This window comes from Myxine glutinosa, chromosome 1 (genome assembly GCF_964187855.1).
Source record: "Myxine glutinosa chromosome 1, kmMyxGlut1.1, whole genome shotgun sequence".
Lineage (NCBI taxonomy): Eukaryota > Metazoa > Chordata > Myxini > Myxiniformes > Myxinidae > Myxine > Myxine glutinosa.
This window is the reverse complement of record NC_136261.1, coordinates 144,776,243-144,804,122: the sequence shown is the minus strand read 5'-3', so window position 1 is coordinate 144,804,122 and position 27,880 is coordinate 144,776,243. Positions and strand designations below refer to the sequence as shown.

The following is a 27,880-nucleotide window of genomic DNA, read 5'->3' as shown; positions in this document are numbered from 1 at the left end:
TTGTGAAGATAGTTGAGTTTTACCTTTTTTTATTTCTTTGATTGCTTGTAATTTATGAGACTCCTTTTGAGCATCTTTTATACTCTTTATGGCACCCGCAACTGAGCCCACGGCAGAAGCAGTTGAACCAATTAGGTCTTTATGTTTAAGGATGGTTGAACCAATACCCATTAGAGTATCAATTATCCCATCTCCTTTATTTCTAAATTGATGTCCCACACCCCGTTGTCTCTTTGGTTTATAGTATCCTCTACCAAGAAACATACCTTCACCCTTATAGTATGGTGAAAGGAACATCCCATCCCCTGTAATTATTTTATATTTTCCCAACTCGTGTTTTCTCACAATAACCATTATTTATTTATCAAAAAAAACTTCACGAAGGTGAATTCTGATGGATATAATTTCTTCATTAAAGGAGATCATACGATTATCTTGATCGGTTATCCTAAAATTTACTCTGCATATGGTTTTTCCTGACAGGTAAATAGACAAGATTTTTTGGTTCCATATTGAATTTATAACCAATCGGGGTTGAGTATGCACTGAATGAAAATATTGTATTTGTTCTTATTCCATCGTTATAAGCACCATCAATCAAATCACAATGAATTAATACTGAATTTATACCGGAGGATATTTGAATGACATTATCACTGTAAGACGTCCCGTTAGTTTCAATCTTTTTTGAAGAGAAACCCAATAGCTCTCTGAACGAATTTTCAATCGTGAAATCAACTTTATAATTATTTTAAAGTTTAATCGTTGATTTTGAAGTGTGTTTTTGAATATCTATTACCATATTTTTTGGTTCATCACCTTTTTCTTTCATAAGGCGAGAGACTTCTGAAGATATTAGAGAAATCTCGTAAGCTCCGGGTGAAACGGTTATAGTTTTATATCCACTTCCTGGATTATAACTAAACTTGTTGTTTTTCTCTGTGATATTAAAAAGGGTATTGTAAGTCTCCATTGACAATAAAGATGCCTCATATGAGGTAAGGAGGTCAAGTTGTAGTGGGTAAGGGAATGAAGCTGTGTAATCACTCGTTGTGAAATTAAAACTAAGAATTGTGCTTCTCATCTTATTTAATATCTAATAAAATATCTTTGTATTGACATTTATTAATTATTTTCATATTCATCAACTGATCTAAAATGGCGGATGCTTCATTAAAACAATTGTTGTTTCCAGCCTTCTTACTACCTAACAACAATAATAACCTATTAACTAATTGTGATGGGTCATTTGGAAGAAAACTAACACCTGAACCAAGCTTACTTAAAGCATCAATAATATGTTTCTCCTTCTCATTCTTCTTACTTTTACCAGCAACAGAAACTCCATAATCAAGTGCGTTTAGCAACTCAATATACTCTTTATCTTCCTCTCTTTCCATATCAAGCGGTTCATCAAAATAAGGTGAATTAGCATGTCCATCTTTTGTTAGAAGAAACATTAATCTTGGGGTTAATTCAACATTTGGTTGGTCAGAACTTAAGAACACCAATTTATCATTAAATATCAATAACTTTTCTTTCACAAGATGGAACTGTGCTGGTTCTTCTGTTGGAATGAGACCTGCTCTGGTTTTTGAACCCTTCAAATATTCATTGTTTTGAAGAGCTTCTACAATATAATTGGAAAGTTTATTTACCTTCTCAAGATGCCGAAATAATCCTTCATCATCATATTCTAATTCTCCAAGTTCTTGCTCTGTCATTTGACTAAAATCTTTGAGCATTTGAAGTTTTTTCGGAGTAAATTCTACCGTGGGAACTGTAGGTGAAATCGTTTGTTGAGTTTTTAAAAGTGGTTAAAAAAATTTCTCTTGTTTTCTTTCAAAGGCTTCTTCACCAGTTAGTTTCTGTCTCCGTTTGTTCTTTATCTCTTCCTGTTGCTTTACAACTTTTGAAACCAACTCTTGATGTTCTTTAAACTTTCTCACTCTTTCTTTGACATTCATTTTCTGTATTTATTTATTGAAAAATATCAGTTAGTATCTCATCTTGTTTCACAACAATATATTTATATTTTTCAATCGTGTGTTTCATATAATTTTCAAATTCTTTTTTACTACATAACGTAGAGCAATTATCTCTCCAAAAATTATTTACATCTATTGAATTTAACTTAAATAAAATAAAAGTATTAGCATTGTTTCTTATTGAGCGTCGAGGGAGTTGAAAATATGACTGACTAAGATAAATACAATTACAAGAAGAATGTCTCCCTCTTGTATAGTAGCTGTCCATTACTGTTTGGTTTCTCTCATTAACACAATCATCAAAGATGACGGGGTTCTTTTTTGATTTATCTAAATCTTGAGGTGAAGGTATATCATCCGTATTATCACTGAGAATACAAGTTATGGGTTTTGGTTTAGGTTTCTGTGTATCACAAAATAGTTGTATTATATCCTCAATGTTATAATCATTTAGTTTGTTTTGAAGTTTAAATAAACCGATAATGTCTTCCTTTTTAAGACCTGCATTAAAACCCTGTGAGAGTAGTTGATACTCGGGTTGAAAACTTGACTTCGTAAAAATTATTAAATTATCATAATCTAAAAAGTTGGGGGTAAGGAGCATCTTTAAAAGCAAACAGGTTTTTCCACATCCGCTTGAACCAACTATTAGACATCTCAATGAATTTGGAATGTTTTTATGGTTATTAAATTTTATCTTATTTTCCCAAACGGGTAAAAAATCATTCATTTATATATTTGGAAAACAAGTCATCGAAATTTTTTTGAGCTATTTTAGAAACTATATTTTATCCTGAGTTCGGGTTTAATTTCAAAATAATTCATTATTTTATTTATGTGGTATCTTGTATTAACATTTCCATTAAAATTATTTTGAATAATAAACATCATTAAACCCTTATACATTTCCTCAATACAAAGAGTCTCTTCCCTTGAAAGAAATGGTGTATTATCATCACAATACTTAACATTCATCTCTCTTATTAATCTTGTAAAGTAATTCATTTTTGGTTCTAATTTAAAAGAGTGATATATATTTTTATATTTTTTATTATTATTAATTAAAATTAAATCACAGAAAATACATTGTTTATATGAACCCTCATTATTAAGCCCTATTCCATCACAAGCTGGACAATTCTCTAATTTATCATATGGAGAGTCTGGGAATTCTAAATATCCTTCAGAACTTATCATATTTATATAGTAAATGTTTACTTAAACTAAACGCAAGTTTATTAGCTAATAAATACAATGTTTCAAAACACAAAAGACAAATTTCAATCAATCTCTACTTCGGTGGAAGATATAGAAAAATATGTCAAAGATGTTAAATTGAACAAAGATAAATATGGAAATTTTTGAGTAAAACCAGTTATGGAAAATAACATGAGCCCCTCTATTTCATTTAAAGGAAGAGCTCTAACTATACCTGGAAAGACATCAATTAAAGTAAATCGAACAAAAGTTTCTCCTTTACTCCTGGAAATTTATTCAAAGCTTGAAAAAGTGATCGATCGCGATACTTTGAAAAAGAATGATAAGACCATCAACAATACTAGTGGAGAAATTTGTATTTACTTTAATAATCCAAAGGGTGTAGATCTAAGTAAAATGAATGATGTTAATATTTCTGGTGAAATGTCATTTCGTTCTATGATCGTTAGAGATTATTTAAAGATAACTTTTGATATTAAAAATGTAGAGATTGAATCTGTTAATGAAAGAAAGTATATAGATATTGATGGGAATATTTTTCCTGCTAATTAAATATGAGTCATTACAGCAGTGAAGATTTTACTATTTTATTGAACTCGGACGATAGTGATGAAAGTATTTCATTGAACTCGGACGATGGTGATGATAGTATTTCATTGAACTCAGATGATAGTTATGATGCTAATAGTTTGTGCTCAAATGATAGTTATGAGAGTAGCTTTATTCATGACTCTGAGTATGATTCTGAGTATTCTTGTGATAGTTATGACTCAGATGATTCTGAGTGAAAAAGTGTTTTAGTTTAAGTATAGTTTCATATATAAAAAGCCTGTAAAAAGGCACTTTCTTCTTTAAGTGTTTTACTTTAAGCACAGTTTCATCTTTAAAAAAGCCTCTAAAAAGGTTTTACTTCAAGTATAATTTTGCTATATAAATATGATCAAAGCAACGTATTGCGACGTTTGTGAACAAGAATATAAACAATACAAAAGACACCTTAAAACTAACAAACACACATTTAATCTACTTCACCTACTATCTCCTATTCAGAAGGAAACAAAACACTGTTCTGCCTGTAATAAAAATATCCTCAAGAAAGGCTTCGAAATACATCTTAAAACAAATCAACATTTATCAAATTTTATCACAACTAAAAACTCTGATGGTGCATTCAAAGGACATATTAAAATAAGTCTTTAACTTCAAACCTCCTGAACCAGAGTCTATAGTTGATGCTGTAGAAATAGTTAAACCTGCTGTTCAAACGTTGATTGAAAAAACACTAAAAGAAATGCAACCACTTAAATTTTATATGGGAGTAAAATTAGAAATGACAAAGGACGAAGGAGTTATAGATACACCATACATAAGAACTGAGCCACACTTTATATCTTCATATCAAGATTTTAAAACATCAGGAGTCTATGATGAACTTATTAAACAAGAGCAAGATGTGGATAATTCAATCGTAGGAAGTGGATTCAATATAGGAAAAATTATTTACATAGACATTCATATTCTTAAATCAGATCCTCTAAAAGCTTCTTCTTACATTGATTTACCCAGTGTTATCAAAAATAGAAAAGCAGTTATCAATATCAAAAATAAAGACAATAAATGTTTTCTCTGGTCTATTCTAGCACACTTACATCCTCCACATTTTCATGATGAAAGAGTATCTCATCATAAAAAATATGAGAATACATTAAATACGAAAGATCTAAAGTTTCCGATGACTTTAAATGATATTCCTAAATTTGAAAAGTTGAATAATTTATCAGTTAATGTTTATGGTCTAACAGAAACAAACAACATTCAGGTTTTAAAGCTTTCTGACAATTGTAAACAAACTCATATTAATCTTCTATGTTTTAATTCAGATGAAAATTCACATTATACATACATCAAAGATATTACAAAATTAATAAAACCACAAGTATGTAAAAGAACAAATAAAATATATATTTGTATGCGTTGTCTTAACTTCTTCCATACACAAGAAAGATTAGATAAACATTCAAATTATTGTGGTGAACATAAATCAACGGTAATCAACATGCCTAAAAAAGGCTCAAAGATCACATTCAAAGATGAAAAGAAAACAATAAGGCATCCATTTGTTATATATGCTGATTTTGAAAGTATTTTAGAAAAAATTGATACTGCTTCTCCAGATCCAAAAGAATCATACACAAATAAACATCAAAAACATACTCCTTGTGGTTTTTGTTATTATATCAAATCATCCGTTGGTGATGAATATAACAAGTTAGAGGTGTAAAGAGGCTCAATTACCCCAGAGGAGTTTGTGAAACGACTAGAAAAAGACTGTGTTCGATTAACCAAGATAATGAGAGAAGCCAATAAACCAATGTCCTTAACAAGTAAAGAAAAAAGGGAATTTAGACAGCCAAAGGTTGCCTGTCATATTTGTGAGAAGAAAATTGGTAAAGGTCTAAAGGTTAGAGACCATTGTCATCTCACTGGTAAATATAGAGGTCCGGCTCATCAAAGTTGTAATATTAATTATCAACTCCCCTCTTTCATTCCTGTTTTTCTTCATAACAACGCTCATTATGATACACATCTATTTATCAAGGAACTCTCAAAGACTTCTGGAAGTATCTCAGCAATTCCAAACACGGCTCAGAAATACATTTCATTCACAAAAACAATTCACTTTTCTAAATCTAAACTTTCTATTTCTAAAATACCTCCTATTACTCATATCAGATTTCTTGATGCATTTAAATTCATGGCAAGTCCATTGGCTAACTTGGTTCAAAATCTTAAAGAGTTTCCATGTCTTTCAGAGTATTTTTCAGATAAAGATTTACTAACACAAAAGGGAATTTACCCCTATGACTATATGGACTCATTTGAGAGATTCAATGAAACACAACTTCCTTTAAAAGAAAATTTCTATAACAAATTAAATAATAGTCATATATCTGATAAAGATTATGTACAGGCACAAAATGTTTGGAAAAAATATAACATTAAGAATCTTGGTGAGTATCATGATTTATACCTCAAAACTGATGTGCTTTTGTTGGCTGATGTGTTTGAGGCTTTCAGAACAATCTGTCATTCTGGATATGGATTGGATCCTGCTCACTATGACACTGCCCCTGGATTGGCTTGGTGTGCGATGTTGAAAATGACAAAACAAGCTTTGGATTTGATAACCGATGTTGATATGCTTTTGATGATTGAAAAGGCAAAGAGCGGAGGAATTTCACAAGTCTGTTCAAAGAGATATGCTAAAGCAAATAACAAGTACATTCCAAATTATGATCCATCGGTAGAGAGCTCCTACTTGATGTATTATGATGCGAACAACCTGTATGGCTGGGCAATGTCTCAGGCTCTTCCTTATGGAAAACTTAGATGGGTAAAGGAAAAAGATTACAAAAAGGTTTTACAAGATGTATGTATCTCTACACAAAAAGAATTGGATGATTCAAAGGTTGGTTATTATTTTGAGGTCGATTTGAAATATCCAGAGGAACTTCATAACCTACACAAAGATCTCCCATTTGCTTGTGAAAAGGAAAGTCCAAAGAAGGAGTGGTTAAGTGATTATCAACAATCATTTAATATAGGTGAATCAACAGAAAAATTACTTACTACATTATATAACAAGAAAAATTATGTTCTACACCAAATAAATTTGTGAAAATATTTATCAAAAGGTCTAAGAGTAGAGAAGATCCATAGGGTTCTAAAGTTCAATCAAAGTCATTGGTTAAAGGGGTACATTGATTTTAATACACAAAGAAGAACAGAGTCAAAAACAGATTTTGAGAAAGACTTTTATAAATTGATGAATAATGCGGTCTTTGGTAAGACCATGGAAAATGTGAGGCAAAGACAAAATATCAGACTATCAACATCTTGGAAACAAGCATCAAAATTAATTAATAGACCGAGTTTTACTAGAGCTGAGGTCTTTACTGAGAACTTTTGTGCGATCCATTTGATTAAAGAGAGTATTGAAATGGACAAACCTATTTATATTGGAACATCAATTCTTGATTTATCAAAGTCATTAATGTATGATTACTTTTATAATAACTTGAGGAAGAAATATCAAAATGATGTTAATCTACTTTATATGGATACAGATAGTTTTATTTTGCAAATTAATACTGATGATGTTTATTCAGACATGAAAAAGGACATTAATATCTATGACACTAGTAATTACAGTCCAGAGAGTGAGTTGTTCTCTTCTAAAAATAAAAAGGTGATTGGAAAGTTTAAGGATGAATTAGGAGGAAATGTCATGAGTGAATTTGTGGGATTGAGGTCTAAGGCTTATGCTTATAAATACATTGTGAATAACGTTGAAAAGACTGATAAGAAGTTAAAAGGTGTAAAGAAAAATGTTATTAAAGAAACAATAAACTTTAAGGATTATTATAACTGTTTAACAACAAAGAAAGAAGAGTTTAGAAAGATTAATGGAATAAGAAGTTATAAACATAAATTATATTCAGAAGAGGTGAATAGGAAAGCATTGGGGGCTTTTGATGATAAGAGGTTTATTTTAGAAAATGGAATTGATAGTCTCCCTTATGGTTATATAAGTATATAAGTGATAAGTTTAAAAAAAAGGGGGGTGGGGGTTAGGGATTTTAATGGGCTACCGCCACCTTTTTACTATTATATAAATGATAGAACCAAGTACCAACCAGACTAAAGAGTGGAGGTGTAATCAACCTTGGTATATAAATGGTAAACATAACGAATGTGAAAAATATCAAATAGGTATAATTGAAAAGACAACTGGTAAAAAAGTTCACAAAACAAATAAGGGAATTAATTTAAATACTGGTGAGTTGGGTAAAAAAGATGGAAATATTTTTGAGTGGACGGAAAACTTTGATGGTTGTCAGGAAAATATATACTTTAATTTAAAAATGGTGTGTGGCACAGGAGGCGCTCAAACAAGAACATTGAGGGAGGTTTATCATTTTATTGGAGCTCAGTTAAAATATCTTGATAAAGAACCAAACTCAAACATATACTTTGTTAATGTATTAGATGGTGAAGAGAGTTGTAGGAGAATTAAATTATTTCCTACGCATAAACAAATATTTGTAGGATCGTTGTTTGAGTGGTCTACTAAACAACAACAATGATCATCGATATTAAGAGTAAAAGGTTAAAAGGTCCACAAGGCCAAGGGGGTGTTAAGGGGAAATGAAGAAAAGTGATGGTGAGAGGGAGCAAATATTCATAGGATCATTGTTTGAGTGGTCTAATGAACAACATTAAGGATAAGAGTTGGTTATCCTTCGCTATAGCTATTATGTCAAAAGGCCAAAAGGTTCGTAAAGATCAGGGTGGCAGAAATAGAGGTGTTAATGGGCAATGAGGTTAAGAGGAAAATTAACATGTAAGTCAATGGGAAAATGAGAGTGTCCCAGAAGCAACATATATACACTACTAATATCAGTCATCTTCAAATTCAAAATGGTCGCCATTTGAACCAATTTTGCCATTATTTTCATTTTGAAAGATGTATCTTTTCACATAAAACACTTTGACCATTTTTTCTGGCATTTGTGTCATTCTTTGTACAGAAAAGCTACTAGAACACTAATATCTAGTTAACAAAAACTCTTTCGTGGAATATCAGCCATCTTGAAATTCAAAATGGCCACCATTTGAATTATTTGCTATGCTTCATTTGCACAAAGGCAAGCAGAAGCATATTATAAGTAAATTTTATTATTTATCTATTATTATTTGTCTTGTCAAGCCATGCCAAAGTGTGTTAATGTTAATACCAAACAAAACTGCAACCCAAAGGAAGGTATCATTAGTCATCTTGAATTTCAAAATGGCTGCCAAATATTAAAGTTACGACTACTATTGAAATATAAGGTAACATTGAATAATGTTCCTGGTATAATCATCTCTTTCGACAATAGTGCAATACATTTTGACAATGGTCAAACATTCAAAGGTCCATAATTTTGTAATTATCAGTTTTGTTTTCTTCATTGTAATATCTATGCCTAGTTGTCAACATCAGGGTTTTCAAGTTCCTCAGTTTGTTGCACAGCCGTGTTGGCACATTCTTCATCTGCTCCACATGCACATGACTCTGTGCATGTCAGATTGTGTCACCTGCAGGAACATCTTCTGGAGCATTTGCTTATTCCACATCCACACCTAACAAGCTCGACCACAGATTCGGGAGCTATTGCAATTTCTGAGAGGATAGGTATTGGAATGTTATCTGCATCACATGACCAGCCTAGCTTAAACGGGTCTGGAATATTTGAATTTTCCACAAGGTCTTGGTTCCAAATATATGCTTGCATGTGCGCCCTGAGGATGTGTTGATACCACACACCAGAAGTTGGAGGTATTTTGTCTATCCCCCCAGGTTGACTCGTTAAGCGTTTCCACCTCAGCTTCCCGGCTGTGTTGGCCTGTAAGTCCCTTTTGTGCTCAAGAGCCTGCAGAGAAACCTCTCACATCCTGAAGCAACATTTGCAGATGGCATTTCTTCAGCACCAAGTTGACTCAATGCCGTGAGTTCTTCTGGTGTTGCTTTACTAAAGGCCTTGAAGGCAGTCTTTTTGCCTATACCTCTAATATGACCACATGTGTCGCATCCTGTTATACAGTGAAATCCAGGAAGTGCTGCAGCTTTTGATGTACCAAGACGGTCATATATTGGTTTCAGTGACACCTTTTGTCTTTTGTCACCTGTTCCCATAAGCATGGTTGTCTGAGGACCAAGAACTGTGAGTCTCTGTAGAGGAAGTACCATAACATCTGTCTTGGGTCATGATATGCACATTCTTTCCAGCTGCAGAGATCTCAGCTGCATGAAGAATGATTAGAGTGTCTGCTTCTTCTTGTGTACTAACGCCTGTTGATGGCTGAATATCGTCCATGTTGCTTCTTACATGCAGACGTGTTACCGTGACCACTGGAAACTTCAGCTGCAAGACTTTGTCCGCCAAGTAGACTGTGAGGGAATCCTTAGTTTCATTGTTAGCCAGAAATAGCTTTGGATCTTTGATGGGGGTTGTGTCAGCAACAATGTAGGCCATCCCTGATGATTGAACTCCTAACTTGCGACGTCTGATTATATCTTTCATTGAGTTATGTCAAACATAATTATCAAAGATCACACGGCAACCTTCATAGTTTTTGCATCTGCTTTCTATAGTCTTAGTAAAGACATCTCCCACATCTTTACATGTTTTTGGTGAAATTGCAGACATTACTTCATGAACTACTAACATGCCATCAATGACCACGAAAGTGTTCAAGTGTGAATCCGTATTGTTCTCTCTGTTGGTTTCTTATTCTGTTGCCAAGTTTTCTAACACATGTATCAGATCACTTTTACTGTCTGAAGTTATCAGCGACCCATCAGTTTTCATAAGAGTTGAATTGATGGCGGTGAACTCGTAATTTGAGATAACATCTTGAAGGTCGATTTCACGACTTGACTTTGCTATCATTAGCAATCTGGCAAACAGTGTGTTTGTTGCTTTCAATTCAACTTCCCCCTTAGTTCCTCTCAGTTTGAGGGTTTTGCACATGTCATCCCAGTTGAGATTCTTAAGTTTGGTCATGCGGTCCCATAGGTTTGTTGATTCACATATGCGCTGTTCAACAAAGGATTTGAATGCTTGCTGTCCACGGACACGGATGTTCAGTATGTCCTTCTCAATGTTCTCAGGCACCACCTGTCTTGTCATCAAATTGTACAACTTAGCTGATTTGTCAGCAAATGGATTACAATCCTTCAATGTTGCCAATAACTGATTTACACTCTGTTCCCGTTGATTGAATTTCGCTGACGTCAGGTGATGATGACGAGCACTGGCTTCTTTTGACATACCAATCATCATCTCAGACTCCATGGCCAGTCTTGCTAACTCTGGGGCACAAAGACAGTATTTCAGGAGAGTTGCAGGCTTATTGGTGATTCCTTTTAGTCCACCATCCCCTTTGAGAACTTTATTCAGGAACTACTCTTGTCCTTGATCTATACCGACACCTGTGAATGGCACATCCCTTTTCTTTAGTGCGAAGTCTCCTCCCAGCAGTCTATTCCAGGTGATTGGATCTGTGTCCTTGGCATCACTTACTCTTGCAAGATATTCTGGGATGTTTTGAGCATAATCTAGTCGGTTGTAGCTGAAGAAGTATATGCACAAATTTTCTAGAGACGCCAAGTACAGGAAGAAATCTGGCTGCTTCAGTGAACGTGTGAAGTTAATCAGCGCCAACACTTGCCTCATGTACATTAGTGCCCATTGATACATTGGGAATTTACTGTGGCTCCTGTCAAAATCACTCAGCTGCTTTTCCAAGTTTTTTTTTTTTTTTTTTTTTTTTTTTTTTTTTTTTGTATACAAGATCGAGGCTCGTGAAAGAGCAAACATTAATCACACAAAAAGACAAACCGACACACAAAACACAAAAAACAAGGGGAGCGGCAGACAAGATGGGGAGAGAGGGGGGAGGACACAAAAGAGAGGGGGAAGAAGGGGAAGGACACAAACACAACATTTGAGAGCAGGGACATCGGGAGGACTTGGGGGGAGGTGGGAGAGGATTAAAACATATGAACACTGCAAGGACTCTGGGGTGAATTACCGGGGGTAGAAAAGATCAAGGTTTTCGATGGGGGAAGATAAGAGATGGTGGTGAACAGCTGTTTTAAAGACCTGGAGGGAGGAGTGGGATTGAAGGGAGTGGGGGAGTTTGTTCCAGAGGCGGGAGAAAAGGGGAATGAAAGAGTGAAGGTGAGCAGAGAGCCTAGACTTTGGCAGTTTAACCATAAGAGGGTTGCAGGCAGATCTTGTGCGACCTGAAGGAATATTGGGGGGACAGAGCACAGAGAGAGCTGGGGGAGCAAGGCCGGAGAGGAGTCGGTAGAAGACAGAAAGACCACCAACCTGCCTGCGGTGAGTGAGTGAAAGGCCCTCGGCGTTGACTACATCGCAGGAGATTCCAATGATTCTGAAAGCTTTGGCCTCAACAGCGTGAAGCCGAGCAAGGTGTGAGGCAGGAGCACCAGCCCAGAGGGGGGAACAGTATTCCATTGAGCTGCGGATGAAAGCCTTGTATGTGGTGAGGAGCTCAGGTGTGCCAAGGAAGGACTTCGCACGACGGAGGATGCCCAGTCGGCGACTGGCTTTGGAGGCCAGCTTGGAAATGTGGTTTTCCCAAGAAAGATCATGGCAGATAGTGAGACCCAAAAGCTTGAGCGACAGAACTTCTTGGAGAGGATTGTTGAGAAAGTAGATGGGAGGGTTGTCCAGTCGGTCCTTTCGGAGAGACATTGTAAGAGTGTGAGATTTGTCAGGATTGAAAGACATGTTCCACTTGTTTGACCAGTCTGTGATTTTGTCCAGGTCTGCAGAGAGTGAGGAGGCTGCAGACTGCCAATCTGAGGGATGAGGAATGGAGCGACAGAGAGTAGAGTCGTCAGCAAAGAGATAGAGAGGATTTTCAAGAGAGTCAGAGAGATCGTTGATGAAGACCAGAAAAAGCACAGGGCCCAGAACACTACCTTGGGGAACTCCAGCCTGAACAGGAAGAGGAGATGAGAGAAACCCATTCAGGGCCACACGTTGACTACGACCAGAGAGGAAGTCCGCCAGCCATGCGTGGAGATTTCCATGGATACCAAAGGAGGAGAGTTTGGAGAGCAGAGCAGGGTGCCAGACCGTATCGAAGGCACGTGAAATGTCAAGGGAGACAGCTCTAATTTCCTGTTTGGCGTTGAGGACCTCCATCCATTGTTGAGAAAGCAGAAGCAGCATGTCCAGAGTAGAGTGACCAGGTCTGAAACCAAATTGATGATCAGAGATCAAGCCATTGGAGAAGAGGAAAGATTTAATATCTGAAGCAATGATGGATTCCATGACTTTGCTGATAATTGGGAGAAGGCTGATTGGTCTGTAGTTGCTGGGATCTGTTTTTGCACCTTTTTTGTGCAAAGCGGTGATGTTGGCTGATTTCCAAGCAGATGGCAGATGACCTTGAGCAAAAGAGAGGGTGAAGAGAACAGAAAGAGGGAGTGAAAGAGCAGAAGAACATGATTTTAGGACCCGTGGGCTGATGCCGTCAGGACCAGTTGCAGAATCAGAGTCGAGGGTTGACAGAAACTTTTCCACCTTGTCAGGAGGAAAGGACACAGAGTCCAGGAGCAGCTGGGTACGACTGGGTATGGTGGGTACAGAGAGGGATGGGTTTGGGACACAAGATTTAGAGGCAAACACAGAGTTGAGGCATTCAGCTTTTTCACGTGCGGAGTCAGCCGTTAAGCCGTTTGAGGTGAGGGAGGGGATGGAGGGGGAACAAACACCAGAAACAGATTTGACCAGACGCCACCAGGATTTGGAAGAGGGAGACAGATAAGAGAGTTCGGTCTTGAGAATGGTGAGATATTGTTTCCTGGCTCTCCTGAGGGTGGAGACACACTTGTTTCGGGCTTTGTGAAAGGAAATGAGATTTCCTTCCGTTGGATTTGCTTTCCAGGAGACGAAAGCAAGTTGTTTCAGGGCAACAGCCTCACCACAAGATTCCGTGTACCATGGACGGGAGGAAGGGTATGACAACTGAAGACGAGATGGTATAAATCTGTGCATGAGAGAGAGCAATTTACTTTGAAAGAATTCCCAGGATGAGTTGATGTCAGAGGCGGTAGAGATGGGAGACCAGTCCAGATGATTGATGGCTGCTTGAAGACCGTGCCAGTTGGCCTGAGTGAAATGCCAGACTCGTCGACGCTGAGGAGGCTCTCTGAGAATGGTCAGAGAGATGTCCACTTTGACAAGCACATGATCAGATGAGCCGATTGGAGCAGAAGAAGAGCAGCAGACATTTTCAGGGAAGTTTGTCATAACCAAATCCAGAAGAGAAGAAGCTCCATTGACTGAGATCCGGGTCGGGAAATTGACAGATTGTGTCAGTCCCAGTGAGTCGCAGAAGTCCTTTGCTGAAGAGCCATGGCTGGTGAGAGAGGTACCCACACCCAGCCAACTGGCATGGTGACAATTGAAATCACCACATATGAGGAAGAGAGAGTTGGGATGGGTAGATAGAAGTTGGTCCATATTATCAGACAGTGAGATGTAGATGGAGTCATCGCTGATTGGTGGACGGTACAACACACATATGAACAAAAGGTGGGAGCGAAGGGGAAGCCGTAGCCAAAGGTATTCCTGGGGGTGAGGTGGAGAGAGGGCAGTGGAGGGCGAGTGAGGAAGAGAGTTTTTTATAAAGATAGCAACCCCACCTCCAGGACGAGGCTCAGGTCTATCATACCGGAGGAGGGAGTAACCTGGGAGAGATACCAAGGCATCAGAGATATCATGAAGGAGGAAAGTTTCTGTTAAGCAGATCACATCTGGTTTGTCAGAAGCAACCTGTATGGAGAGGTCAGTCAAGTTTGAGCGAAGGCCCCGGATGTTTGAGGTCCATACCGTTAATGAAGAGGAAGGGGGAGCATCGGGTCCAGAACAGGGGGGGGGGAGGGGTAGGGTAAGATGTGGAAGAGGAGGAAGAGGTAGGGAGAGCTGTTGAAGGTGTGTCAGAGATTTCAGAATAGCTTGGAGAAAGGGAAGAATGGGGCAGACAAAAGGTTTGATGGAGATTGGGTGAGGCACAGTGAGGTGTTATTTGAGGAGGGGGAAGAGCAAGGCAGGAGGTTTGGGGAGATGAAGGTGAAAGTTGGAAGGAGGAAGAAGCAGGGAGGATGCTTTGAGGAGGAGGGGTGAGAGGGGAGTCTAGGAGGGGAGGAGCGAGGGAGAGTCTCGGAGGGGAGGGGTGTGGGGGGAGTTTAGGAGGGAGGGGAGGGAAGGGGCAAGGGGGGAGATTTGAAAGGGATGGGTGATGGGGAGGATTTGGAGGGGAGGGGTGAGATTGGATTTTGAAAAGTGTACGATTCATGGGAAACGAACATTTTTTGCAAAATGAGTTTGAGACCTTCGAGTCAAAAATACGTTTGAGGACACTGGAGGAGGGGTGGAGTTCTGGATAGTTTAGGGAATGTAGAAAGGAGGAACTGTAAGAGATGGTATTATATATATTTTTTGGAATGAATAGATTTGGTGAGCAAGACGAAAGCATCCTTTTGTAGGAAAAGAAGAAAAGGGTGTTATAATATATGAGAGAAAATAGTTGTTCAGGGGAGAGATTATACATTTCTAACCGCGTGATCGCGAACGAAGAACGAACGAACAAAAAGAACAACAAATAAACGAATAAGACCTGGGAAGGATTTTTTTTTGGGGTTTTTTTTTTTGTTTGTTTTGTGAGTACAGATATTAAACAAGGAGGTACGGGGTGAACGACTGGTACGAAACAGAGAACGAAAATAATATCAGCGCATTCGACGAATCGCTGAGAGAAAAACAAACCACAAGGTCTGAGACGGTACGGTAGTCTCAGCCTACGAGTACTAGGCCGCAGAATACTCGATACCATTAACCGACGATTGTGTATACATGAACGAAAAATTAGCACCGAAAATTTTCCAAAAGATACGCTGTAGGTACATACACCGAAAGATAGATACAGTCTCGACAAAAACACAATTGAGAAATATCACTTAGCTTCGAAAGCGTGAGCGCATGGTAGCAGCTTCGAAAAGACGTGACCTCGCCGTGATCTCGCGAGATCTCCTCGCCGTGATCTCATGGTGCCTCAAGTTTAGATGTTCAATCTCGATTAGACGTTGTTGATGGGCTTCCTGAATGCCTACCTCTTTCTTGTTTGCTTCTATCAAGTTATCCATACAGGCAGATAGAGCTTCTACAACTGCAGGCTTCTCTTTCAGAAATTCTGCAAGCCAGAGATCATAGAATACCTCTAATGTGAGCTCATGAGCTTGAACAGCACGATTGTGGTGATTCCCATTGAGTATCTGATTTACTGTCACAGTGCTGTACAGATCCTTGCTCCAAGCTTCATCAAGCCCGCTGTGCTCAACAGTCCTCCCAAGGCACCTTTAGTGCACACAAGACAGTATGGAAACCACCAGGGCATACCATCCATTTCCCAGCATATTGGTCATGAAGATATTCTAACTTTAGGGCCCTCTTGTAAAGATCCACGTCAAATGTAACTAAGATCTTTCCAGTGTTTTCTGGACACACAACACTATTGAGGTATGAAAGCTTCTCAAGAACTGTCACCAGTGTTGTCCACTCATGAGCTGGTGCCTTAATGATAGGCATTGTGTGATCTTGATCAAGGTTGGGTGTCTTGTTCTCTTCTGGAGTGCACACACGAGAATTGTATGCTGACCAAACTGGTATACCGTCTGATGTCTCTTCATGGTGCCTCTGTGAATACCGTGAAAGTAGCCATGCAAAGTCTTGCTGTGTTGCATTAACAACTTTATCTTGATACTGACCAAGTTTAAAGTTTTCATAGTGTGGACTTCTACTTGGCTTGGGGTTACCAGTAATTGTACAGTCAGACATTTCAATCACAGTTGGCAGGATGTTCTCAAGTTTTGTTGAGGTGTTGTCATGCAGCTTCAGTGGTTCAGCTACAGTCTCGTATTCTGATACATCTGGGGGAACTCGTTGATAGACAGCAAGAGCAGTCCCATGGAATGTGTTCCGTCCATCAGCTGTGTTTACCTTGGCATCTATGTTATCAGCTGAGCATCTGATTGGCAGATTTTTCAACAGTCCTGGAGGCACGTAAACGCCATTGAATTCATTCATATTCTCTTGGACTGTGGTGGCAATCCTTGAAGTGATCTCCTTTACACATTGATATGAAACACCAATGCCACTCTGGTACAACATGTCTATGTCTCTGCGACTGCGGTGTGCATGATGGCTATGGAGTGAAAGTCCAACCCCTAATGGCGTTTCAGTTGTGAACCTGAAGGTTGAAGTTGAGGACTTTGGCTGATATTGCACCTGCCGATCAGATTTGAACTCCTGGATGATGTGCTGTCCAATAAGTGCACATGTTCCATTTATCTTTTCATTGCGTGATTGTGTTTTGGTGGTGGCTGCTCCCTGGATGATCCATCTTATCATACAGAACAGTTGTTCCGGTATTCCAACTTCAATACTGTCCTTTAGCGACCCCTCAAATTCCCAAGGATTTTGCCTCGCCTGTGTTATTGCATTTCTTATAATCTTTCCACTTTGAAAGAGAATTTTGAACTTTGCTTGCATATCCTTTTGTTCAGCAGAAGCTGCCCGAATAGCTGCAGCACCAGCATCACTGGAATGAACTGTTGATAGTTTTCCAGATATGCCTGTGATTTCGACATTATCCAGGTTGTTCTTCAGATTCTGGTTTAAGTATAGCCTCTTGTTGGGATCAAAACCAGGAACGTTGTGGTTCTGGAAGATATCTTTATACAGAAGGTGCACATCAGGCATGGGGATGAACTCTCCTTCATCAATCCTTTGCTGTATGATGCTTGTAAACTCTACTTCAGCTGCTATGGATTTCAGGTTCTCTTCCTGTTTGGCTTCAAAGGACAACTCACCACCCTTACAATGTGGACGTTGAACATATTTTTCCCAGTTACGAGTGTAACAAAGGTGATGGTACACAATATCTCTAGCAAGTAAATCACCAGAAGTTATCACATCACCTAGGTTTACCTGCCAAGTCTTGTTTCCACTCTTATTGACAATATCTGTGAAATGCGAGCCTCTACTATAACTAGTACAAGGATGGAGAACCTCATTAGTATCTTTCTGGCAAAAGAAACATTTATCTCTGAAGAATGAGTCACTTTTGCTTTGAGATCTTGTAACTGTTGACACAGTTGTTGCTGAAGTTGACGGTGCTGCTCGGTTTTGAGGATTCGACGGTCGTCCCCTCTTGCGGTTCGTCAGATTTGAAATATTCTTTGATTCACAAGATTTACTAAAGTTCACTTCATCACGTTTGATATGAGCACGATTTGTCACTGCCTTGTAACATTGCTTGTGCCATGTAGCCTTTTTTTCTTTAAGTACTACTGAAGAAACATCACATAGTCTCTTACTAGCTGACGCAAAGCTTAAGTTGCCAAGTTGCACTCTTTTGTGTAAGCTGCTAAGAAATGTTTCATATGAAGCACATTTGAAATTGGCATGAGCAACGTCAACCAAAGGTTCAGGAGTTCTCTCTTGGCAGAATACACAAAGTTCGTAACTTGTGCATTGCTTCTTAGAAGGCGGCTCTTCAAACGATGACATTATGCGGCGGTGAAGCTGAAATCCAACTTGTCTATGAATACCTGTAAGATAAAAAAGAATAAAGCAAATGTTCATATTTCTTTCATTATTGTAATTATAGTTATCTATGTGTAGTTTAAGACTGTAGAAATTAGAATACATACAAAATTGCAAAAAACGGTGGCCATTTTGAAATTCAAAATGGCCACGCGAAGACACCATTGAAAAAAATGGAACCAACTCAGGTCTTGTTGCCAAGGGTATATAGATGCAAAAAAACATTGGTTCCACTAGTGTAGCAAATTTTGCACTTAAATATAATAATTCTACATAACACCATGTACTATTGGTCACGAGCGAATATTGGTTTCTCCGGGAAAGGGATTCCTGTGACAGTGTCGCTGTGGCAGATAAACCTGCGTGACGGGTTTTGCTGTTGATTCCAAAAAAGTGAATCATCGTTGGAGAGCAGGTACGCCTCCATTACGGGCCCGTCCGCCATTTCACCTCGCACGAGCCATTTCACCTCGAGCCAGCCATTAGCCTGGTTCGCGTGTGTGACGTGGATTTCGCCTGGGAATTCGTGGTTTTCCGCTTGGGGAGCCGCTGCTTGTTCATATCAGCGTCATTGTCTGGTGAACTGAAGGTGTGAGTTTCCCAGTCGCCTTTTGGGTGAACTTTTGCCTGACCGACGTCGGCCTGACACCCACCCAGCGGCTCTTCAGCAGCGTTGACTTTCAGCCATCCTGGGTTCTGGTCTCAATACGGCCTTTGTCTTGTGATCACCGGAGCGTGGATCGACTTTGGCCTGGTGCCGGGACAGTGACTTTGGGGGTGTTACATTTCGCTCACGTGGAGCACAGTGAGTTATCGAGTTAAAAAACTGGTGGTACCATCATAGGTATTATATGGTATTTTGTTGTGCAATTGAATTTATATTGTACTTGTGCAAGTTGTTATTCTTGTGTGACATTTATACAATACTTGGTTTTGGTATTGATTGATTGGTGTGGTTTCACCATTGGTCATTGGCACACATCATAGCACTTCTTTCTGCCGTGACTCCTTTCGGGGCTCGGAGGTACACCGTGACCAGGGTTTGGGGAGGAGCATGTAACACAAGCATCACTCCTATCCAAAATAAATATTCCAAAACTGATCCTCAAAACTAAAGACACATCAGCCTTCTCCCCAACATATGCAAAATAATGGAATCCATCATCATTCCAGCTGACCTCAGACACCATGTCTTCTCCAACTCACTAATCTCTGATAACCAGTTTAAGCTTCTGACCATGCCATTCCACCCTGGATATGTTACTTATTCGGAAACAGCAGTGGATGGATGATCTGAACTACAAACAAGAGGTTAGGGCATCTCTCTGGATGTTTCTCAAGCCTACTGGCTGGCATTCAGCCTTCATTTTAAAGTTGTCTGCATTTTGTATTCAGGGCCCCTTGCTGAAGTGGTAGTTTGATTTACTCTTTGAAAGGTAACATTAGGTGGCCTTGATGGTGTTCTTCTCCATGGTCTTTCCCTTCAGGCCAGGGCTATGTCTCAGAACCTACAGGTAGTGGACACAAAATGGAAACACCAATGAAAAGTCCCTTTAGAGGGCTTTGGGCCACCACGTGCGGGCAGTACGGCCTGCATGTGCCGTTGCATAGAGTCCACCATTGTCTGGAATTCTGCAGGATGGATGCAGCACCATTCTTCGACAAGAAAGTCAATCAACTCACACATGTTTGATGGAGGTGGAAAACACTGTCTCAGGCGTCATTACAGAATATCCCATAAATGCTCTATTGGCTTCAGATCTGGTGACTGAGAAGGCCATGACATATGGACAACATCAGTGTTACACTCGTCAAACCATTGGGTGACCACGCCCGCTCTGTGGATGGGGGCATTGTCATCCTGGAAGACAACCCTCCAGGCAGGAAAGAAATTCTGTGCACAGCATGGAGTGAAGATGATCATTTAGTACCATTAAGTAGCGACTGGCATTGACCTTGCCTTCTAAGGGAATGACTGCATCCAAACCATGCCAGTAAATGCGTCCCAAACATTACAGAACCACCAGAACCCTTCACTATTGGAACCAAGTACTCAGAATTGTAGAGTTATTTAGTTTGGCACCACACGTGCACTCGCCCATTTGGCGAGAACATGGTGAAAGATGATTCCTCTGACCATATCACATTTCTTCGCTACTCAGTCGTCCACTGCCTGTGCCCTTTGCACCACTGGACTTGCAAACGTGCATTGCTAGGTATAATGAGCTGTTTATGCAGTGCAACCCAACTGTGATGTCCCACTCTGTGTCGTTCTTAATGGACCATTTTTTATGAAATTGGCTTCTCGCGGCCCAAGTTGAAATTTCCAGTCAAATGATCTGCAGTTGTTCAACTGCTTTGCCTTGCTCTTCAAATTAATGCACGGATGTCATAATCCTTGATTTTGCGCTTCCGCTCACTGTTGCCCTTTACTGTTACAGTGTTGCAAAATAATAAGTAGAGACCTTTTGTATGTGGCATATGGAAGGAAGGGCAATATGGAGGATGTGAGAGTGGATGGAAGGGAAAGAAAGATGAGAGGTGAAAAACTCATTGTAGAAGAGGAAAATTAAATATTTCTTCTTTGTCTTCTTCTTCTTCTTCTTCTAGCTTTTATAAGGGGTGAGTTCCAATGACACCTATCTTCTGCCCTGTCTTGAGCATGATATACCTCCACTTCCCTCTGTCCTCAGCCAACTCTCTCCACTCTCCAACCACCCCCATCTTATTGATATCCCTCCTCACACAATCTTCCTGTCTGAACCACAGTCTACCTTTTTTCTTCCTACCTTTCTCCCTCATATCAGTGCAAGATATGAGGTTGAAGGAAGAGAGGGTAAAATTTTATTTTACTATTGCATATTCAATATCCTGATACTCCTTTATGTAGTACATCATAGCAGCAGAAACTGGCATTTTAAAAGTGAATGACAATGAAACATGTTCACCAGAATCTTACCGTGTCAAGTCAAGTTCTTTGAGTTTCTCCACATCCTCCTTGTGTTTCTTCTCGCACTCTTTGGCTGCATCTGCCTACAGGGTGGAAATGCAAGCTAAGCTTGACTGACAGGTATTGTAGCATGGAATATTACAAAGTAAACCAATGCAAAATGTTACAGCGTAGGCAAATAATTACTTCATTTTATCAATCCAACAATGAACTAGAAAGCATCTGAAAATGCAAAGCCCATCCTTGTCCGCTTTCTAATCAGACTTCCTCCGTATGCTAAACATGACGCAAACAGCTAAAAGAAAATACAAAAAAATTGACGATTTTAGGCAATCTTGACCTTTTGACCTTAAAAGCAATATGCTTCAGTGACCCAATATGCAAATCCTGCTCAAAGTTTAAGTCAATTGGATGAAAATTGATTTTATGCAACCCAGACCTTTTGTTAGAAAAAAAAACCAATCAGCTTCTAGCTTTTGATTGGTGAAACAATTCAGTGACCCAACATGAAAATTCTTAAAATTTCATGTCATTCGGATGAAAATTGACAATTTTGTGCAACCTAGACATTTGGATCTAAAAATAAAAAAATAAAACAATCAGCTTCTCGCTTTTGATTGCAGAACCAATTCAGTGATCCAATATGCAAATTCTTAATTTTTAGGTCAATTTTCAGGTCAACTGATGACTTTTGACCTTTTGGCAAGATTATCAACCTGTCTTCTCCATATTCTCAAAATAAGCTTTGTTGAAAATTTGATGACAACAGCTGAAATGGTAAAAAAAACAAAAAAAAACAAAAAAAAAACATTACAGTCTGGACACATGCAAACACATGCAATCACACACACACACACACACACACACATGCAATCACACACACACACACGCAATCACACACACACACCCACATACACACCCGCACACACACACACACACACACACACACACACACACACACACACACACACACACACACACACACACACACAAAATAATGAATAAAATACCAGGAGTAAAGATACGACCCAGGATCTTCCAAGGAGACACCCTTTCTGCTCTCCTGTTTTGCCTAGCTCTGAACCCACGAAGTCACCTCATTCATGAGCAAGGACACAGATACACCCTAACATCCAATAAAATAACATCCAAAGAAACAATAAAGGTGACACATTTACTGTACATGGATGATTTAAAACTCTTTGCACCAAATGATGAAAAATTTGCAGAACAACTGAAATTAGTGAAACAGTTCTCCGATGACATTTCAATGGAATTTAGCCTAGATAAGTGTGCCAAGTGGACATTTGTGCAAAGTAGATCAACAAAAACGGACAATGTAAAAATAAACTTCGACACAATACAGGAGCTACACAGCGAAGCATCTCACAAATACCTTGGAGTGGAAGAGGGCCACCAAATTTGTCATAAAAATGCACAAAACAATTACTAAAGAATATCTGCATAGAACGAGGCTGATCATGACAACATCTCACCCCAAGGAACAAAACCAAAGCCATAAACCAACTAGCAGTACCAGTGTTCCAGTACAGCTGCGGAATACTAAACTGGCCGCAAGCAAGTATCAAAAAATTAGATATACAAACAAGGAAACTCCTCACTATCCACAAAATGTTCGACAAAAATCAGTGCATCCCAAGAATGTGGCGGCCTGATGTAACTCAATCAAGTGAACAGAGTGACGACAGCAGGATTAGCAAAGCACGTGAAAAGCTCAACAGACTACCGCATACAATTTGTGTACAAGCATGAACACAACAAACCAGGAAAGGTATCAATCACTAACCTTGCAAAAAACTTCCAAAAACAGGTGCGATTACAAGATGTCACGTGCCAAACCGAAACAGCAACTAATGCAGCCCTAACAATTGCAAAAAAGACAAAATAATAATACAAGATGAAATACCAGCAGATACATGGTGACAACTGGGAGAAAGACAAAAGAGCAGGGATATATAAAAAAGTTAGACAGATTGGGGATAGACAAAGAAGGATCAATGGAATGGCTAAGATGATGGAAACTCAACAGGGAAAAAAACAAATCATTATTAATGCCCAAGACCAAGGACACTACAAATGGCTTTTAAGAAGATGGCAGGACTGAGACAATCGGACAAGTGTAGGTTCTGCAAATGCCCATGTCAATACTTTGCGTGGAACCCTATCGAATCCTTTCTCCAGATCAACAAACCCAAAAAACAACTTCTTCCTCTTCTCCATGTACTTCTCCTGCAACTGCCTCACAATGAAAAGCGCGTCTGTCGTTCCTCTTCCTGGCATAAATCCAAACTGCATTTCGTCGATCTTCACTTTCTTCCTAATCCTCCTCTCCAACACCCCTTCCAATACCTTCATTCCATGCTCCAATAACTTTATCGCTCGGTACGAGCCACAGTCCAGAGGGTCACCTTTCCCCTTGTATAGAGGGACGAGGGTACTCAGTTCCCAATCCACTGGAATGCGGCCTTCTTTCACCACCATATCTTCCACCAACTTCCTGCTGCCTTCAACATATCTCCCACAACTCCCGTCGGCCCTCCTGCTTTTCCACTCTTCATTGCTTTTATCGCTTATCGGAATTATCCGATTATCGGAACCCTGGTGTGGGGCTAGCGGCTAGGGTGCCGGCTTAGGATCCTAGGATCCTGGGTTCGAATCCCGGTCGATCGCTGAATTAACGCCAGGGGGGTTGACTCAGCCTGTCATCCTACCAAGGTCGGCTAATTGAGTACCAGTTCACTGGTAATTCCCTGTTTGTCGTAAAAGGCGGCAAAAAGGGTTGGCGTCAGGAAGGGCATCCGGCCGTAAAACATTGCTTCAAAAAGGGGACCAAAAAACAACAACAACCACGGTTCCCGAAAAAGGCCAACCCCCGCTTGCGGGGAACAATGGCCTCTAAAGGTGTTTTTTTTTTGTTTGTTTGTTTTTTTGTTATTGCTTTTATCGCTTCCTCAACTTACTTCTCAGTTATTTTCTCTGCCGGTCCTAAAACTGGGTTACTCTCTATGTTGCCATCCCATTCATTCTCTGTATTCAACAGCATTTCCATACATCTTTTCCATCTTCCTTTAATTCCATCTGGGTCGACAACAATTTGTCCCACTTCATCCTTCAAGCAACTCACCCCCATCACATCACACCTCTCTTTCGCTATCTGCTTTGCAATCCTGAATACTGCTCTTCCGAATCCAAGCGTTCTCCGAACATTTTCCTACATGCCTCCTGCGCCTTTGCTACCTCTTTCTTTGCAGCCTTCCTGGCTGCCTTATAACTTTCATGCTCTGCTGTTTCTGCTCCCGTACCCTTCGCCTTCTGCCACTCCTTGAACTTCTTCCTCTTCTCGTCAATCCTCTTTCCAACTTCATCATCCCACCACCATGTTTCCGAGTGCCTCGGTGGTCCTTTTGTCCATCGACATACCTCACCAACGGCTCCCAACAGACTAGCTTTCAATGACATTTGACATCCAACCACTTTCAAGCTCAACAACATCATCCTCTACCCTACTCAGCCTCTCTTTTAATGCCTCCCTTACTGTCACCTCTTTCAACCTCCACACCTTCATTCTCGGTTGGTACTTCATCCGCCGAGCTCTCCTCGCACCTTTCACCCTTATGTCGCAGACAACCAAGTGGTACTGTGAAACAGCCTCCTCCCCCAGGATCACCTTTGTGTCCCGGAGGTGCCCCCTATCTCGCCTACGCACCATCAGGTAGTCAACGGTTGTCGTCGACCCACCTGACGTGTATGTAACAAGCTTATTATCCTCTTTCTGGAACTGAGTATTACAAATCAACAAATCAGCTCCTTCAGCAAACTCCAAAATCCTTTCACCTTCTCCATTTCTCACACCATATCCGTAACCCCCATGAACTCCCTCAAAACCATCCATACTCCTTCCCACATGTCCATTCAGGTCTCCTCCCACCACAACAACTTCCTCATCTTTCACGTTTTCCATCAGCTTCTCTATCGCACACCAGAACTTGTCCTTCTCTTCATCGCTTCGACCAACCTGCGGAGCATATCCCGAGATGACGTTCACCAAGAGCTTTCCAATCATCATTTTCACCATCATCAACCTATCACTCACTCTAGTCACACTCACCACACTGTCTACAAACTCCTCAGAAAACAGGACACCAACACCATTCACGCCCTCCAGGCACCCTTGCCACACAAACTTGTATTTCTGTCCCTGCCTACCCTTCACCATTCTCATACCACTTCCCTTCCATCTCGTCTCCTGCACACAACATATGTCCACTCTTCTTCTGACCAATACTTCCACCACTTCTCCTGATCTCCCTGTCATTGTCCCTACATTCCATGTCCCAAACCTCAGAAACCGATCTCCACTTCGGGCTGTACCCTGCCCATATGTACTTGTAATTGTCATGGTTCTCTTTTTGAGGCAATGTTTTTATGGCCGGATGCCCTTCCTGACGCCAACCCTCTTACTCGTCTCTTACGACACGCAGGGATACGGTGTACCTATTCTGACCGGGGTATACCCTGGGAAACGTTTAAAACATGGAAATTCTGGGGGGGGGGGGGGGGGGGGGGTGTCAGCATCACGGCTGCGGTTTAAACATGTTCCAACAATATCCAAACAGAACCATGAAAACCATGAAAAACAATCTGGGAAAAGTCTCCAAGCGAGAACGTGGATTTGAGAAAGAAGGAGCAGAGGCGGAAGAAAAACGAGATACAGGGGGCGGGGCACAAGTCGAGACGAGGAGGAGAGCGAACAAGCACGTGTCCGGGAGGAGAGAAAGAATCAATATAGAATTCTTTGTCTATCCGTTTGTCCTGTTTTTAAAAACGCCGGACAAAGGGTAAGATGCCCGCGAGAGGCAGGGGGGAGAAAAGAAAATCAAAGAAACAAGCAAATACTATGAAGGAAAGAACTTACACTCACAAAACACCGACGGGGGGAAGGGGAGCCCAGAAAGACCAGGCCGCGCACGACGCGCGAATAAAAAACGACCAATCACACACAAATCCGCAACAACCACAAAAGCAAAACTAAACAGAAACACACAACAACACACACACAACAAAACAACCAGCGGAAACCCGACAAAGACACGAATGGGAAAACACTCAAACTTCGATGCCGTGGAGAGATCGAAGCAAGCCTCGTCGCCCGAGGGACCGGACGTCCTGCAGGCCTTAATCTTACAGAAGGTTAAGGCCTGAACCTTACAGAACCTTACAGAAGGTTTCTTTACCTTTACTGAACTTTACAGAACCTTTACTGAACCTAAAAGAAGAACCTTACGATACCTCAAAAACAATCCTTGGGAGCATTACCACACACAAACTACAGCTGGAGGCTGTATGGGGTTCAGTGATGATCCTGAAAAGAGCCCTTGGAACGAAACTCTGAGAACAAAAGTTCAGAACTTAGCCCATGAATCGCAATCCTTCACCAAAGTGGGGGTGGATACTCAGAATCCTAGGGGGTCTCCGTTCCACCTTCTAAAACCCAAATTATGGAGATAACAAACGACACACACACAGACATGATTGCAAAACCCTGTCTCCCGCTGTGTGGGGAAGGGCTAATAACAGTCACAAGAGTACCTTGCAAATATATGGCTGTGATTGACCAGCATTGTTAGTTAGTTTGTTTCTCCTGTCCCCGTTTTGGGACATTTGGCAGCGACAAAAGTTTGAAGGAAATAAAATAATAATCGTAACATGCTCAACTGTTGCCCTGCTACACCACTGTCAGGCCAACCTTGTTCCTCTATGAACTTCACTCTTGCAGAAAGAAAATGGTAACTTGCATTATCGAAGGCAACAACATACACACAGACTGTACCATGCTCTTGAACGTCAGTTCTGCCAAAGCAGTCCCTTATAAAGGGTACCGTCCTGGAAGGGTCGCCACTCACATGCAGGATGCTTGACTGAAGGTGGCAGGAATTTGAAATTCAGGGCGATGGCAATAACACGCTTACTCTTTACCAAAGATTCCGTGGGATCTTGAACAGCCAAACTCATGCTAGCAGAAAGGACACCCAATTTAACATCCGAGAGATTGCACACTTTGTGATGCATCGCCACAGATGCAAAACACCAGGGTGACAGTTTATAGCTGGATCAACATACGAACCCAAGCTAGAGAGATCAGAAGCGAGTGTGCATTCCTCTAGGCAATCCTACAAGCCCAAGACAATGACAGAGAATGCAAAATCAAGGGTTCCTCAATTTGACAACACATGATGAGAGCTGTAACATCACTCCATTACCAAAATAAAATATTACAAAATGTTGATGAAAGTGTCATTGGGAGTGTCAAAAATAAATCCAGATTTTCAATTTTGGATGCCTTGCATTTTTCTAACATGCCCTGAAATTACACTTTCTTTCACAAAAAATTGCAAATCATTATTCTGACAGGTAAAATGATCGGTGGCATGTTTTAATCGCAACGCAGTGCT

General features: G+C 40.1%; 1 protein-coding gene across 4 annotated transcripts in view; it reads right to left on the bottom strand.

Annotated features, from left to right (window-relative positions):
- Window positions 1-27,880, bottom strand: part of NAT10 (N-acetyltransferase 10) — a 268,591-nt gene that overhangs the window by 28,820 nt on the left and 211,891 nt on the right. For all 4 annotated transcript variants that reach the window (XM_078777865.1, XM_078777875.1, XM_078777870.1 and 1 more), the window contains one exon: window positions 21,417-21,490. In XM_078777865.1, the coding sequence (XP_078633991.1) occupies window positions 21,417-21,490 (74 nt within the window). The remainder of the gene's footprint in view (window positions 1-21,416; window positions 21,491-27,880) is intronic.